General features: G+C 37.5%; 1 protein-coding gene across 2 annotated transcripts; it reads right to left on the bottom strand.

The window, feature by feature from the left end:
- Window positions 1-256: 256 nt before the first annotated feature.
- On the bottom strand, window positions 257-12,851 carry LOC110323730 (FERM domain-containing protein 3-like). Of its 2 annotated transcripts, XM_021201091.2 has the most exons (3): window positions 12,589-12,851; window positions 3,557-4,009; window positions 257-487 (listed from the first exon to the last, which is right to left on the bottom strand). In XM_021201091.2, exons 1-3 carry the CDS (start codon window positions 12,713-12,715, stop codon window positions 468-470), a joined length of 600 nt encoding a protein of 199 aa, XP_021056750.1. In that variant the 5' UTR covers window positions 12,716-12,851; the 3' UTR covers window positions 257-467. The 2 variants fall into 2 exon arrangements, with proteins under 2 accessions (XP_021056750.1, XP_021056749.1); XM_021201090.2 differs by lacking the exon at window positions 257-487 and having other exon boundaries at window positions 2,350-4,009.
- Between the last annotated feature and the right edge of the window lie 301 nt (window positions 12,852-13,152).

Here is a 13,152-nt window from a genome sequence, read left to right on the forward strand (position 1 = left end):
TTACAGTAACTAAAGGTGCAAAATTGGGTTGTATGGTTCCATCCAACATTCTATTATAAACTGATTCCTAGTTCCTTTACTCATTGCTGGAGGCTGTGATAACTCTCATCTATGACAGACAACCTATGGTCTCCATGCCTCAGCAAAGATATGCTCCCTTATCACTTCTTTGTAGTAGATTGGAAGTTTGAGAACTCAAGTATTATCCACCACAAGGCCACCTTTTCAATTCAAGTATATAAAAGACACACTACCAGAAGAGGGTTCATACTGGCTTTACTGAAGGATGGGTGAATACAGCTGAAGCCTGAGGCCCAAACGATGTTTCTTTCTTCCTCTCTGAAGTGATGACAGCCGAGCTCCTCTAGGCTCACTCATGAACTTCTCTTCCCAGTCAGAGACTGAAGCTGGAATGTGGAAAACAAATCTTGGATGGGTCCGACATATGCAGGTCCTGCTGACTCTGGCTATGGCATAGAGACTGGAACTTCAAAAGCAGGTCCAAGACAAACAGGGAAATAGAGAAGAAGCAGGAAAATAAGTAAGCAGAGACCTCCAGTAAGTATCTTCCCAAGGTCGAGAAAATTTCACCCAAAGATGTTCAAGTCCTATCAGCTACAACAACCCCAGGAATCACTCCCAGAAGTGAAAGCATGTCTGATACTTGCTCTTTACTGGCAATGTTGTGGGAAAGCCTTCTTCTGTTCAAATCAAGGATAAAAAGAGAAGTTGCATGGATAAAATGAGAGTTAACCATCTGACAGTGCTTGCTGACATAGGAAGACTCTGTTCTGCCTTGCAGTGGTTTTGTGGTTTTGTTTTTATTTGTTTGTTGCAGTGGTGATCCTGGTATTTTGAAATCATCTGTCTACTTTTCTGCTTATTATCTGCTTTTTTTTCGTCTATTGATATCATTAATTTGATACACTTTAATATTAGAATATATTTTCTTTCTTTTTTTCAAGTGTGTGTGTGGGGGGGCAGTGCAGGGTTTCTTTGTATAGCCATAGCTTTCCTGTAACTTGCTTAGTAGACCAGGCTGGCCTCAAACTCAGGATCTACCTTCTTCTGCCTCTGCCTCTGCCTCTGCCTCTGCCTCTGCCTCTGCCTCTGCCTCTGCCTCTGCCTCTGCCTCTGCCTCTGCCTCTGCCNTGCCTCTGCCTCTGCCTCTGCCTCTGCCTCTGCCTCTGCCTCTGCCTCTGCCTCTGCCTCTGCCTCTGCCTCTGCCTCTGCCTCTGCCTCTGCCTCTCAAATGCTAAGATTAAAGGTATATGCCACTATGTCTGGGTTAGAATATGTTTTGAATGCTCGTGTTATTGTCAATGCTCACATTTTTGGTTGGGCACAATTCAAAAACTTCGGAGCTGACTGAACTTGACGGATTGAATTACCCACTTTGGAAACCAGTTCCTGATAGTGTTGGATCATTGTTAGAGGTATGGAACTACTGTATATTTTATAACTTAAGGCAATCAAATATTTTATATAGAAGAAAATCCTATGTTTAAGCTCAGTACCCTTTTGTCCCTTTGCTCTGACAATGTTAGTAAGCACTCTTAACAGAAAGCACAAGGCCGTTTCATTCATGAATTAATGACACAAAGAAATGTACTGGAAGATTTCCCCTCATATATCTTCTTTGTCTAATCTGAAATTGCATGACATCTGATAATCCTTTCACTCTTTTCAATAGAGGACCCGATTATGAATACAATAATATAAGATCTTAAGGAAACCCAGAAAAGAAAGGCATATATTGGTCATCATAAAAATCAAGAAGATAGCTTTTGTTTCTACCTGTTTTTCCTGACTTGTCCTGCCCCACCCACAGACACCCCCACATACTCATATATACAGAAACAGACATACAAACAAACACACACATACACACATACATTTAAAGGTATATACACAGAATCAGACACAGCATAAAAACATACAAAGAGACACATACCCATATATATGTACACATATATACAGAGACATACACACATACAAATATATATATATATATATATATATATATATATATATATATACATCTGTATAGTCCCACATGCATATATACATATATGCATACATAGATACATGTGCACGCAAATATACATGCAGATATGCATAAATATTCACAACCCACACAGACAGATACACATGTGTACAGACATGCATACACATAAACAGTGGCATATATCCAAACACATACACTCAAACATAAACACACAGAGATAAACACATACAAACAAACACTGACATATATGCAAATATATAGACTCATGGATACACACACACACACACACACTCACGCACACACAGAGGTTTAAATTTTTTCACAGAATCACAATGAATGTTGTGAAGGACCAAAAATATTTTACTTTAAAATTTGTATACTGCCATTCAGATTCACTGAAATGTGCTGCTGTAGAGTTGAGGAGCAGGAGAGTGGCTCCTTACATTGTAGAATGTCCTGCATCACAATCACTTCCACATGAGATGCCAATTGGCCACAGGTGTCAACAGAATTCTTCTTTGGTACCTTCCATCTGTCCATCCGGTCATCTTTCACTCCAATTAGTGAACAATATGCAATTAACTAGTCTATCTTTGTTGTATTTCTTCAAATATCACTTTATTGTCAAAACATTCTGCTTATCTAGGCTAAATGTATGGACATAACAAAAGTGAAAGTACTAGATTATCATGCCTAAATGTTGAAAGATGGCCCTCACATGCCACTTAGTGTTCTCTGTCTATACCTCCAGTTCCAGCATCTGTTTGGACAACTTATTACAACTTCTTTCCACTAAGTTTTATGTATCATTTGCAGATAGTTATAAAGTATTATAACTATCAGCCAAACTTTCAGCCATATTTTGTAAAAGCTGGTGCCACAACATTAAAACAATTTCTGATACATCTTTGTGCACTAGGTTTACAATATGTAAACTTACAAAATTCAGTGGGGCTTTTTCTTGCAAAAAAAATGTTTATCAAAATTCTTTGAGTATAAAAGTACTCTTTAAAAACTGAAAGAAAAACCTGGCATAAATTTAGTTGTATAAACATTTCTTAGAGAATGCTTTTTTCACTAAGAATTATATTGAAAAGTATTCTCTTGGACTTTGACTAAAATTCTAATTATTAACATTCCCTTTTATAGTGATGACAATGACAAAAAAACAGGAAAAGTAAGTCATTTTGAGGTAAGACAAAGAGAATGTCTACACTGCAATAAAATAACATATTTTTGGTTACTTAAAGACTGCATATAGCAAATAGAATTTGTTTTAAACTTGTATTTAGTACATTAAGGCACAGAAAGCCAATTTAAGAGTTTGGCATGCAGCTTTAAGATCCATGACCATTTGGACCATGGCATCTACTGAAAAAGGTAATTTTAATTTTGAATACAGTCCTTTTTCTTATCAGGGAAGCCCAACATGTAAAAAAAAAAAAAAAAATGTTGACCTTCCCAGCCACCTACTCCTTTAGAGGACAGTAGTATTCATAGTAAAATTGCTCAAATTCATGTTTTTGAATAAGAAGGAGATATCAATACCTGACTCCAAAAGGAGGAGGACGAGGGGAAATACAAACAGAAGCAGTCCCAGGCCCACCACCAGGAGCCTGGAGCAACGCTTGACCAGAGGGTTAAGCCAGATACGGCCGGTCAGGATGGAATAGCTCCATGACAAAGCTTGGCGAGCTTCCTTCACCTTCTCCTCTTCAGCCATCAAAAAGACATTTTCATCTGTTTCTACATCCTCAAATGTATCTGTGTCTTCTCTTTCTAACACAAACCTAGATGGACAGTCAAATAGCATGTCTACTTCATCATCATCCACTTGGGTAGGGAGCAGGCTGGCGCTGCTGTTGTACGCTAGTTCAGAGATGGTCAAGGGGTCTTTTACTTTATCTTCCTCTTTACTTGGAGAATCAGCACTCCGAGCTCCCTTCACTGGTGAGCTTGCAACCATGCGCTCAGAAGCATCCACTTTAGACAAGGGGGCACCTGCAAAATAACATTATTTTATAAATTTTAAACTTCACAATTTTTTCACAAAACCCTGCATGTATAAACAAATGGAATTCAAGGAATATGTAAAACTTTTCTGTAGAATGTAGACATTAAGCAAAATCATATTAGTATCAGACCTCGTTGGCTGTAATAGAATTGTAAGTTCTCTCAGCTGGAGATATCCTAAAATAAACAACAGTGATCAACGTTGGCAAGTACCTCTAGATTTGTGATAATGGTCAGCCGACCTCCAACTATGGTCAGGATTTTTAAAAAAAATAATGTGCACATAATTCAGACATACATTATGAATATGAGTGAAGTTTTGTAGTATTCAACACTATACACAATAGAGTATTTTAAAAGAATACCCTAGTATTGATTTAACTATAGAATCTACTGTCTAAGAATAATCACATTATACTTCTGAAGCATACATTTTTTTTAAAAAAATACTTAATTGTTGGTGATAATATGAAGAAATTAGAAATTTGTAAATTGCAAGAAGGAATGTAATATGCTTAGCCACTAGGAAGAAAATTTTGATGGTTTCTCACAATTAGATCTAGAATTATTAATCATATGGCCCAGTAATTTCACTCATAAGTACATTCTCAAAACAAACAAGAAAACTGAAGTAAATACTCTAAAATTTCTGACATACAATTGATCATATACAAATTCAATACAAATTTTTAAAAAACAAAACTATCCTAAATGATTTTCAGTGGATACCTGTATGAAGAAAATGTGTTTTATCTATTCAAAAAATATCAGACTTAGAAAGGAACAAAGTACTGATCAGCAGTGCAGCACAGAACATCAGAGCTATATGCTAAGTGAAAGAAGCCAAGCATAAAAGGTCACCTAGTGCATGTTTTCACAGAAACAGAAGACATTATGGTGGGAAAGTCAGCTGGAACTGTTGGAGAAAAGAAATGAACAGTAACTATAACAGTAACTGCTTAAGAGGTTCAGGATTTCCTTATAGGTAATGAAAATGTTGTGGCCCTAGATAAAAGTATTAGTTGCCTGTGACTGAGTATATGCTAAATGTCAGTGAATTGTTCTTTGAAATACTTCTTGCTTTAAGAGAACTGCATCTCTGTCGAGAAAAAAGAAAGTTATAAATTTTCCCCATTGAAACTGAACGGAGTCTATAGACAGAGACCAAGATGTTATGATTTTTAGGAATATTTAGTGTTGTTAATGAGAGGACTTCTTCTCTCAAAAAGAGGCCCCCTGGTCCCTTTTCCTTGAAAAACAATGAAATTCTCTATTGTATGTGAATGCTTTACTACTCTGCAAACACCATCCCTTCTTGCTTTGTTTTCATTTGTGTGGTCACAAAGATGATGCATGCTCCCTTGTTGTTGTTGTTTCTAAAACCATTTTAATATCCTCCTTAAGTAGTCTACTTTGCATGTATTCCATTTCCTGTATCACTCTACTGTATTGCTAAGGGATAGCTTGAGATTGAAAGCAGCAGCATGTTTTGATGAAAATGTTTTGATACTCTAGTTGCTCAGAGACCTCTAATCATTAACACACTGTGGCTATGGATGGCTTCTGTACATCTGCCTTCCGAATGTATTTAGAATCCCATTTTCTGCCATGATCTTTGTCTCTTCATTTGAACTACCCGGCTCAGAACTGGTGTCCTTTTTAAAATGTAGATTCTAGCAATAGTATCCTATAACCTTGTCTCAGTCTTTGCCCCCTTAAGGTTGTCTACTAATACAGAAACTGCACCTTTCTTCATAACCATAAGGTGGATCACACCACTAAAAATAGTCTTTTATGATTTGTCTTCTGCAGAGGAAATGATAATTTTTTACAACTGTTTCTTGGATACTACACAATGTTTTCTTCACTGCACTCCTAACATGTCTAATCTTGGTCCCTTATAACCGGTCCCCACAGCCTGACTGAATTTAGTGTGAACTGAGCTTTGACACCTGGAAGGTACTAATAGTTTTAAAATCCAAAATTTACCAAAGATCTGTTCAGTCCACCAAAGCTAATGTTATGATTTTCTTAGCTATATAGCCTACAACTTATAAAAAGTTAAAAATTGTCTAGATTTCTCATATTTCAACTTTCCCAAGCAGTCCAGGACAGTGAGCCAGTTAACAGAAGTATTTACTTGCCTTTCTCCAAGGAAGGGATTAATTAGGCATTTTTGTTTCCTAACCTCTCCAAATCCAAAGTCCCAGTGTATTTTCCATTCTTTTCCACTGAGCTATTTTTATTCACTAAAATCATAGCTTTGTTATGCATAGAGGGACCACTCATCATTTTCCTGGGACAGACCCTCTATGTGCATGTTGTTTTACATCACAATTATAGTGTTCATTCCTTACAATCAATTATATAGCTACCTAGTCTGACGCCATATCACCTAGTATTGTGTCATAGACAACATAGGAACCAAAGCAATAAGTAATTTGCTTTTTGTTTTACAGCTTAAGTCTGAAATAAAGCAAACTTTAAAATATTATTGTACAGTATATGTGGTATCAGTCATATAAATGTTTTCTATCCATAATAAGCAGCATATAGTTTAATCTTTTGAAGGAAATTCATGAAGCATTTTTTAAAATTCTCTTCAATGTCAATAACTTTCCCAATGAAGATATTCGCTTTCAATTGGGCATTTCAGAATATCTCAAACCAGACATGCCTCTGAACATCTTCGGAATGTAGCTTGTTTATTCTAAGTTGAACCTATGAAAAATTATCCTTGTCATTTCAAACAGCATAAAAAAAAAAACGGAAACAGGCAAACGCCCTCCTCCCCCACCCCATATACCCATACAGCAATCTTATTCTTCCATGTTTTTGTATACGCTGTTTCTCAGGAAGGTGGTAGTCTATCATTATTTCATGTACTCTGCTCAGATCAAGGAAGATTCATCTAGCAGAGTGAGCTCTCTTCTCCTTGTGGCCACCACCTACCAACTTTATGACTTCACCTGTGTTCTCACTGACTCTTCTAACACCTAGAATAATGTCATCGCTGTGACCAATGTCTAGAACTCATGAGGAGAGCTCATGTAGTCCTTTCCCCTATGTTTCTCAGTCATTTTTTTTCTGCACGTTGCCTACCGAAATGGTTGTCACCAAATTCTCCAATCACTACCACATGGCTAAAGCCAGTGTGTGTGTGTGTGTGTGTGTGTGTGTGTGTGTGTGTGTGTGTATTTATCCTCTATCCCCACCACTCAGCCTCCATGAGCCCTAAGTTCCTTGCATTTCATTCACTTACTTAAGCTACCTGAGTCCTCAGTCTACTCAATTTCAGTAATGACCTCAGTTCTTGCCTCTTTTCTCTGTACCTTCTTCCTGAAAGGCTCAACTATATATTTGGTTCCATTATGCTGATTAAGACTTTTCAGCCAGGGACTACCAGTTACTAGTATCCTGGAAACAATTCCAGCTTTTCTGCAGAATGAAAGTTCTAGGTTAAGGAAGTTTGGAGAACTGTGTACCCTTTGTTACCCACTTGGACATTAACCTTGATTTTTAAGCATACAAGTTCTGACATAACTTTGCTGGACTCTGGCTTTTTGCTAACTCTAATGAGCCAGTACCATCAGTTAATATGTTCTCACTTCCTATGCATAAATTAGTAGAAATTTCAGATCATAAGCAGAGGAACATATGTTAATGTATTTAAACTTCATTTCATATGGCAAGGATTAAATGCTATTACTATTAGCATGATAAAATACTCTAAAGGTCCATTTCCAGTCTCTGACTATATTTGTTTTGGAAAGAGGTATATAGTTAGCCCTAATAGAAATACAGAATTGGAAAACAACATGAAAACAGGGCTTCTGAGAAAGCTTTTTGCTTCTTAAAACATCCTTGAAAAGTTGAAACTCTATACTAGGACTTCTATTGTTGTGATAAAATACCATGATGGAAAGCAACTTGGAAAGGAAAGGGTTTCTTTTATCTTATAACTCTCAGGTCACACTCTGTGAGAAGTGAGAACAGGAACTTGAGGCTGGAAGTGAAGAAGAAGCCAGGGAGAATTGCTACTTAGTGACTTATTCCTCATTACTTGCTCAGTAATACTTATACAACTCAGGACTTATACAACTCAAAATCACCAGCTTAGAGATGAAGGGCCCCACCTACAGTGGGCTAGGACCTCCCACATCAATCATTAATCAAGAAAATACCCAACAGAGTTACCTATAGGTCAATATCTTTTAAAAAAAATTATAATTATAGGTACTTTGCCTGAATGTATGCCTGCAGCTTACAGAGGCCAAAAAGTATCTTGGATCCCCTGAAACTGAAATTATAGATGGTAATAAGTGGTCCTAGGATCTGAACCAGGGTCCTCTGGAAGAAGAGACAGTTCTCTTAACCAGCAAGCCATCTTTCCAGTCCCTTGGAGGATATCATCCTGAATAAAGTAACCCAATCACAAAAGAACTCACTTGATATGCACTCACTGATAAGTGGATATTAGCCCAGAAACTTAGAACACCCAAGATACAATTTGCAAAACACATGAAACTCAAGAAGAAGGAAGACCAAAGTGTGCATACTTCATCCCTCCTTATACCCATGGAAAGAGTAATAGAGACAAAGTTTGGAGCTGAGACAGAAGGAAGGACCATCCAGAGACTGCTGACCTGGGGATCCATACCATAATCAGCCACCAAATGCACTATTGCATATGCCAGCAAGATTTTGTTAACATGACCCTGATATAGCTGTCTCTTGTGAGGCTATGCCAGTGCCTGGCAAATACAGAAGTGGATGCTCACAGTCATCTATTGGATGGAACACAGGGCCCCCAATGGAGGAGCTAGAGAAAGTACCCAAGGAGCTGAAGGGGTCTGCAACCCTATAGGGGGAACAACAATATAAACTAACCAGTGCCTCTAGAACTCGGGTCTCTAGCTGCATATGTAGCAGAAGATGGCCTAGTCGGCCATCATTGGGAGGAGAGGCCCTTGGTCTTGCAATGATTATATGCCCCAGTACAGGGGAATGCCAGGGTCAGGAAGTAAGAGTGGGTGGGTTGAGGGAGCAGGGCAGGGGGAGGGTATAGGGGACTTTTGGAATAGCATTTGGAATGTAAATGAAGAAAATATCGAATAAAAATTGTTTTAAAAAAAAGAATATGTTGTCTAAATTGACCATCTCTCCTCCTAAAAGATACTAGCTTTGTCAAGTTTGCATAAAACTAATAAAATTGACCCCTTGTCAAATTGGCACACAAAGACATCACTAATAAATCATAAACTTTCCTTTTTCTTCCTAAGATGTCATATTAATATCATGATTATACTATGAAATATTTCAACTTTTTAAAATGCCATAGTCTTTAAAAACTCAAACACTTTTAAAGTCTAATCTCTATAAATCCAGTGTCTCTTTAAAAGTTCAGCCTCAATAAATACCTAAAATCTCTCTAAGTCTCCAAAGTCTCATAAGCCTTGTAAGTAAGGGCTCGAAAGGAAGAGGGAAGTTAAGTCCTTTCATTTCAAAAGGGCCAGGGAACAGTCATAATCAAATCAAAACAACAAAATTCTTAACCGTGCAAAGCTCAGTTTCAGATGTCTGTAACTTATGATCTTCTAGTCTCCACAAGGCCTAAGCAGCTCTACTTCTCTTGGTCTGCCACACAGCACAGGTGTGTGTCTCATAAGCTCAGGCCTGCTCCAATCTGCTATTGTCCTTGATGGTCATCCATGGTATTAATACGGAATGGTGGCAATGGAAAACTGACTGCCAGTGGTTGGGAGAAAACAGTCGTTATAAGAGTAACAAAGAGGATTTCAGGTCAGTGACATTTTTATGGTGTAATACTGATACATATTTGTACAGATTCATAGCCTGTACTAAGTACATCAAGAGGGAACCCTAATATAAATGGTGGTGTGAGGCAATCATTTTGTGTCATCTAGAAAAATATATCACTCTGCCAAAGAATGCACATAAGAAATGACTGTACTCCTTTTGGTTTTAGATAAAACAAAAATCTGGAGCATTTTCTCTCGCTAGGTCATAGGAACTAGAGCCTAGTGCATAAAGAATAAGTCTGCTACTGACCTACCTTCCTAGGCCTTTTGTCTCCAAAATGCTACAGGCATGATGATTTCTTCATGTCATCATGTGGGGAGCAAACATTCTCATACTTATTTTTGTCTGTGTCTTTTAAAGATAACTGAATCATTTCCATAAAATTTATATTATATACCATAACAAATATACAAATAACCCAATCACAAAAGAACACACATGGTATGCACTCACTGATTCCCAGGAGCTGGGAATACCCAAGATACAATTCACAGACCACATGAAGCTCAAGAAGAAGGAAAACCAAAGTGTGGGTACTTCAGTCTTCTTAGAAGGGGGAACAAAATACCCATGGGAGGAGTTACAGAGACAAAGTTTGGAGCAGAGACTGAATGAAGGGCCATCCAGAGACAGCCCCATCTAGGCATCCATCCCATATACAATCACCAAACCTAGACACTATTTTAGATGTCAACAAGTACTTGCTGACAGGAGCCTGATATAGCTGTCTCCTTAGGAACTCTACCAGTGCCTGACAAATACAGAGGTGGATGCTCACAGCCAACCATTGGACTGAGCACAGGGTCCTCAGTGGAAGAGCTAGAGAAAAGACTGAAAGAGCTGAAGAGGTTTGCAGCCTCATACAAGGAACAATAATATGAACCAACCAGTAACTCCAGAGCTCTCAGGGACTAAACCACCAACCAAAGAGTACACATGGGGGGACTCATGGTTCTGACTGCGTATGTAGCAGAGGATGGCCTTGTCAGTCATCTGTGGGAAGAGAGGCCCTTGGTCCTGTGAAGGCTCTATGCCCCAGTGTAGGAGAATGCCAGGGCCAGGAAGCAGGAATGGGTGGGTTGATGATCAGGAGCAGGGGGTATGTCATAGGGGGTTTTCAGAGGGGAAACCAGGAAGAGAGATAATATTTGAAATGTAAAGAAAGAAAATATCTAATAATAAAAAAAAGAAATCATGAAGAAATACCTTATTTCTTTACATCACTATCCACTATGACCAAAAAAATAAATAAATAAGAAATGCTAATTTATAATAATAATATTTTGATTATGTGAATTATTATTTCTCTACATTAAAATAAATATTCTCTATATTATTTGTTCAGTTTAAGAGTCATATTAATATGTACTAATATAGAAATTCCCTTGGTATATTTAGAACAATTATATTTATAAAAAAGACTTTATATGGCATTTTCAGCATTCCTAAACTTTACTGAGAGCATTGGCACATGAAAATATTCTATACATTTGTGCTTTTAAAAAATAAGATAAACAGTGGGTGCATGGGGGAGCCCCCTCATAGAGGCAGGGGGAGGGGGAATGCTATAGAGGGCTTGTGGATTAGAGACCTGGAAAGGGAATAACATTTGAAAGGTACATAAAGAAAATACCCAACAAAAAAATTTAAAAATTAAAGAATAAGATACATGTATACTTGTATATATAAATCATACAAAACAGGAGGGTATAAGAGGATTGTGAGGTGCCAGCCAACTTTGTATGACATCATGAGTTAAAGGCTAGCCTAAGCATATGAGCCTTTCTCAAACAGAACAAAACTAAAGTAAACTAAACAAAACAAAGCAATAAATATATTGGTGTTAAAATAAGAACACATCACACTTTATTCATCTCATAATAAAAATACAGTGAATCTCAACTAAGATGTCAGTTTTATAAATATTACTCAGCTATGACTAATTCCAGCTATTTTTCAGAATAAATTTTGTTGTAACCAGTTGACAAAAAAATCATACACAAACATAAGATCATATATCATTTCAGCAGCATTGTGGCTAATGATCTGACTTCTGAGGTGCATATGCTACAACCATATTGTGGCTGTGGCTCTGACTTTAAATTTTTATTTCCATGTCTATTTCAATTTCTCAGACCACAAAATACCATAAAACATGATAGTTATTTGGAAGAGAAATGAGAATAACACCAGCATGATTGGAGTTATTTAGCAGATTATTTTCATTCAATTTTAATTTTACTCATGTGCATGTTTCTCTCAGTGTGTGAGCACTCAGAGACCAGAAGAGGGCCTGATATTTTAATAAAATTCTGCTTGGAAGATAGAAAAGGAAGCTCTGCCTCATTCTCAGAAACATACCTGAGATCAGAAACTCACATAACGAGAGGCAAAGAAGTACTGTGATTCTGTTTAAACACCATCATCTCTCCCTCCTGAACAATCTGAAGGAATACACAACAGTCTTCCTCTTTTAACTGATGAAAAAGAAGGTATCTTTATTATTTTATTACTCAATAGAACTTGGCTTCCCACTTTCCTCCACACTTACTTGTTTACACTCCTCAGTACACTCCTCTATTTCTCTCCTTCCCATTTCCCCCCTCTTTCTCCACTCTTTATACAAGAAACTGCATGGCACATTATCCTCAGCTTCTCTCTGGATCACCAGTGGTAAGAATGTAGCTGGAAGCAATCACACTTAACTAGGCATAGAATGACAGCCCGGGGGGAAAAGCACGTACCAGCATTTCGAGGTATGACCTTGGAGCCATGTTTCAGCAGACGGACAAACACATTACTGCTGCAGTGGTTCATCATGTGCAGATGGAGGCTTCGTTGAGTCCTGATCTTGACCAAGCATTTTGCCATATTTAATATTGAGATCTTCCTAAGGGTCCTTTGGCAGTAGTGTCCCTGTACATATGCAACCAGCAACAACAGCTTTGACCTTTTGCTCACTGTCCATTCTGTTTCAAAGGACCAAGGCAGGACACACTGTGAATGAATCAAATGTCAGGTTCTTAATGTAGCCAACAAAAATAACTCATGATGAATAGACATTGGGCAATGAGGAGGGAGGGGATACTATTTATAAATTCTCACCCCTCCTCTGATGAACAATAAATTTTTACACATAGTCCTCACTTAGTTTTTTCTAGATCAGTGATCTCTGACAAATATTAAAAAGGATTAAAAAAGAAAATTTCCTAATTCTACAATGGAAGAAACACCTTATTTTTATTTCTTTTCAGATGCCTTTAATAGGTCTTTATTATGTTCTAGAGCAGATTTGCCAAATTAAAAAT

Source organism: Mus pahari, chromosome 6, assembly GCF_900095145.1.
Source record: "Mus pahari chromosome 6, PAHARI_EIJ_v1.1, whole genome shotgun sequence".
Taxonomy (NCBI): domain Eukaryota; kingdom Metazoa; phylum Chordata; class Mammalia; order Rodentia; family Muridae; genus Mus; species Mus pahari.

Bases quoted from the DNA above. Each gene is read 5' to 3' on its own strand.
- LOC110323730 (XM_021201090.2), bottom strand. From the start codon at position 12,715: ATGGCAAAATGCTTGGTCAAGATCAGGACTCAACGAAGCCTCCATCTG. The intron at 4,010-12,588 runs GTACGTGCTTTT...GTTATTTTGCAG, and splicing joins GGTCATACCTCGAAATGCTG to GTGCCCCCTTGTCTAAAGTG.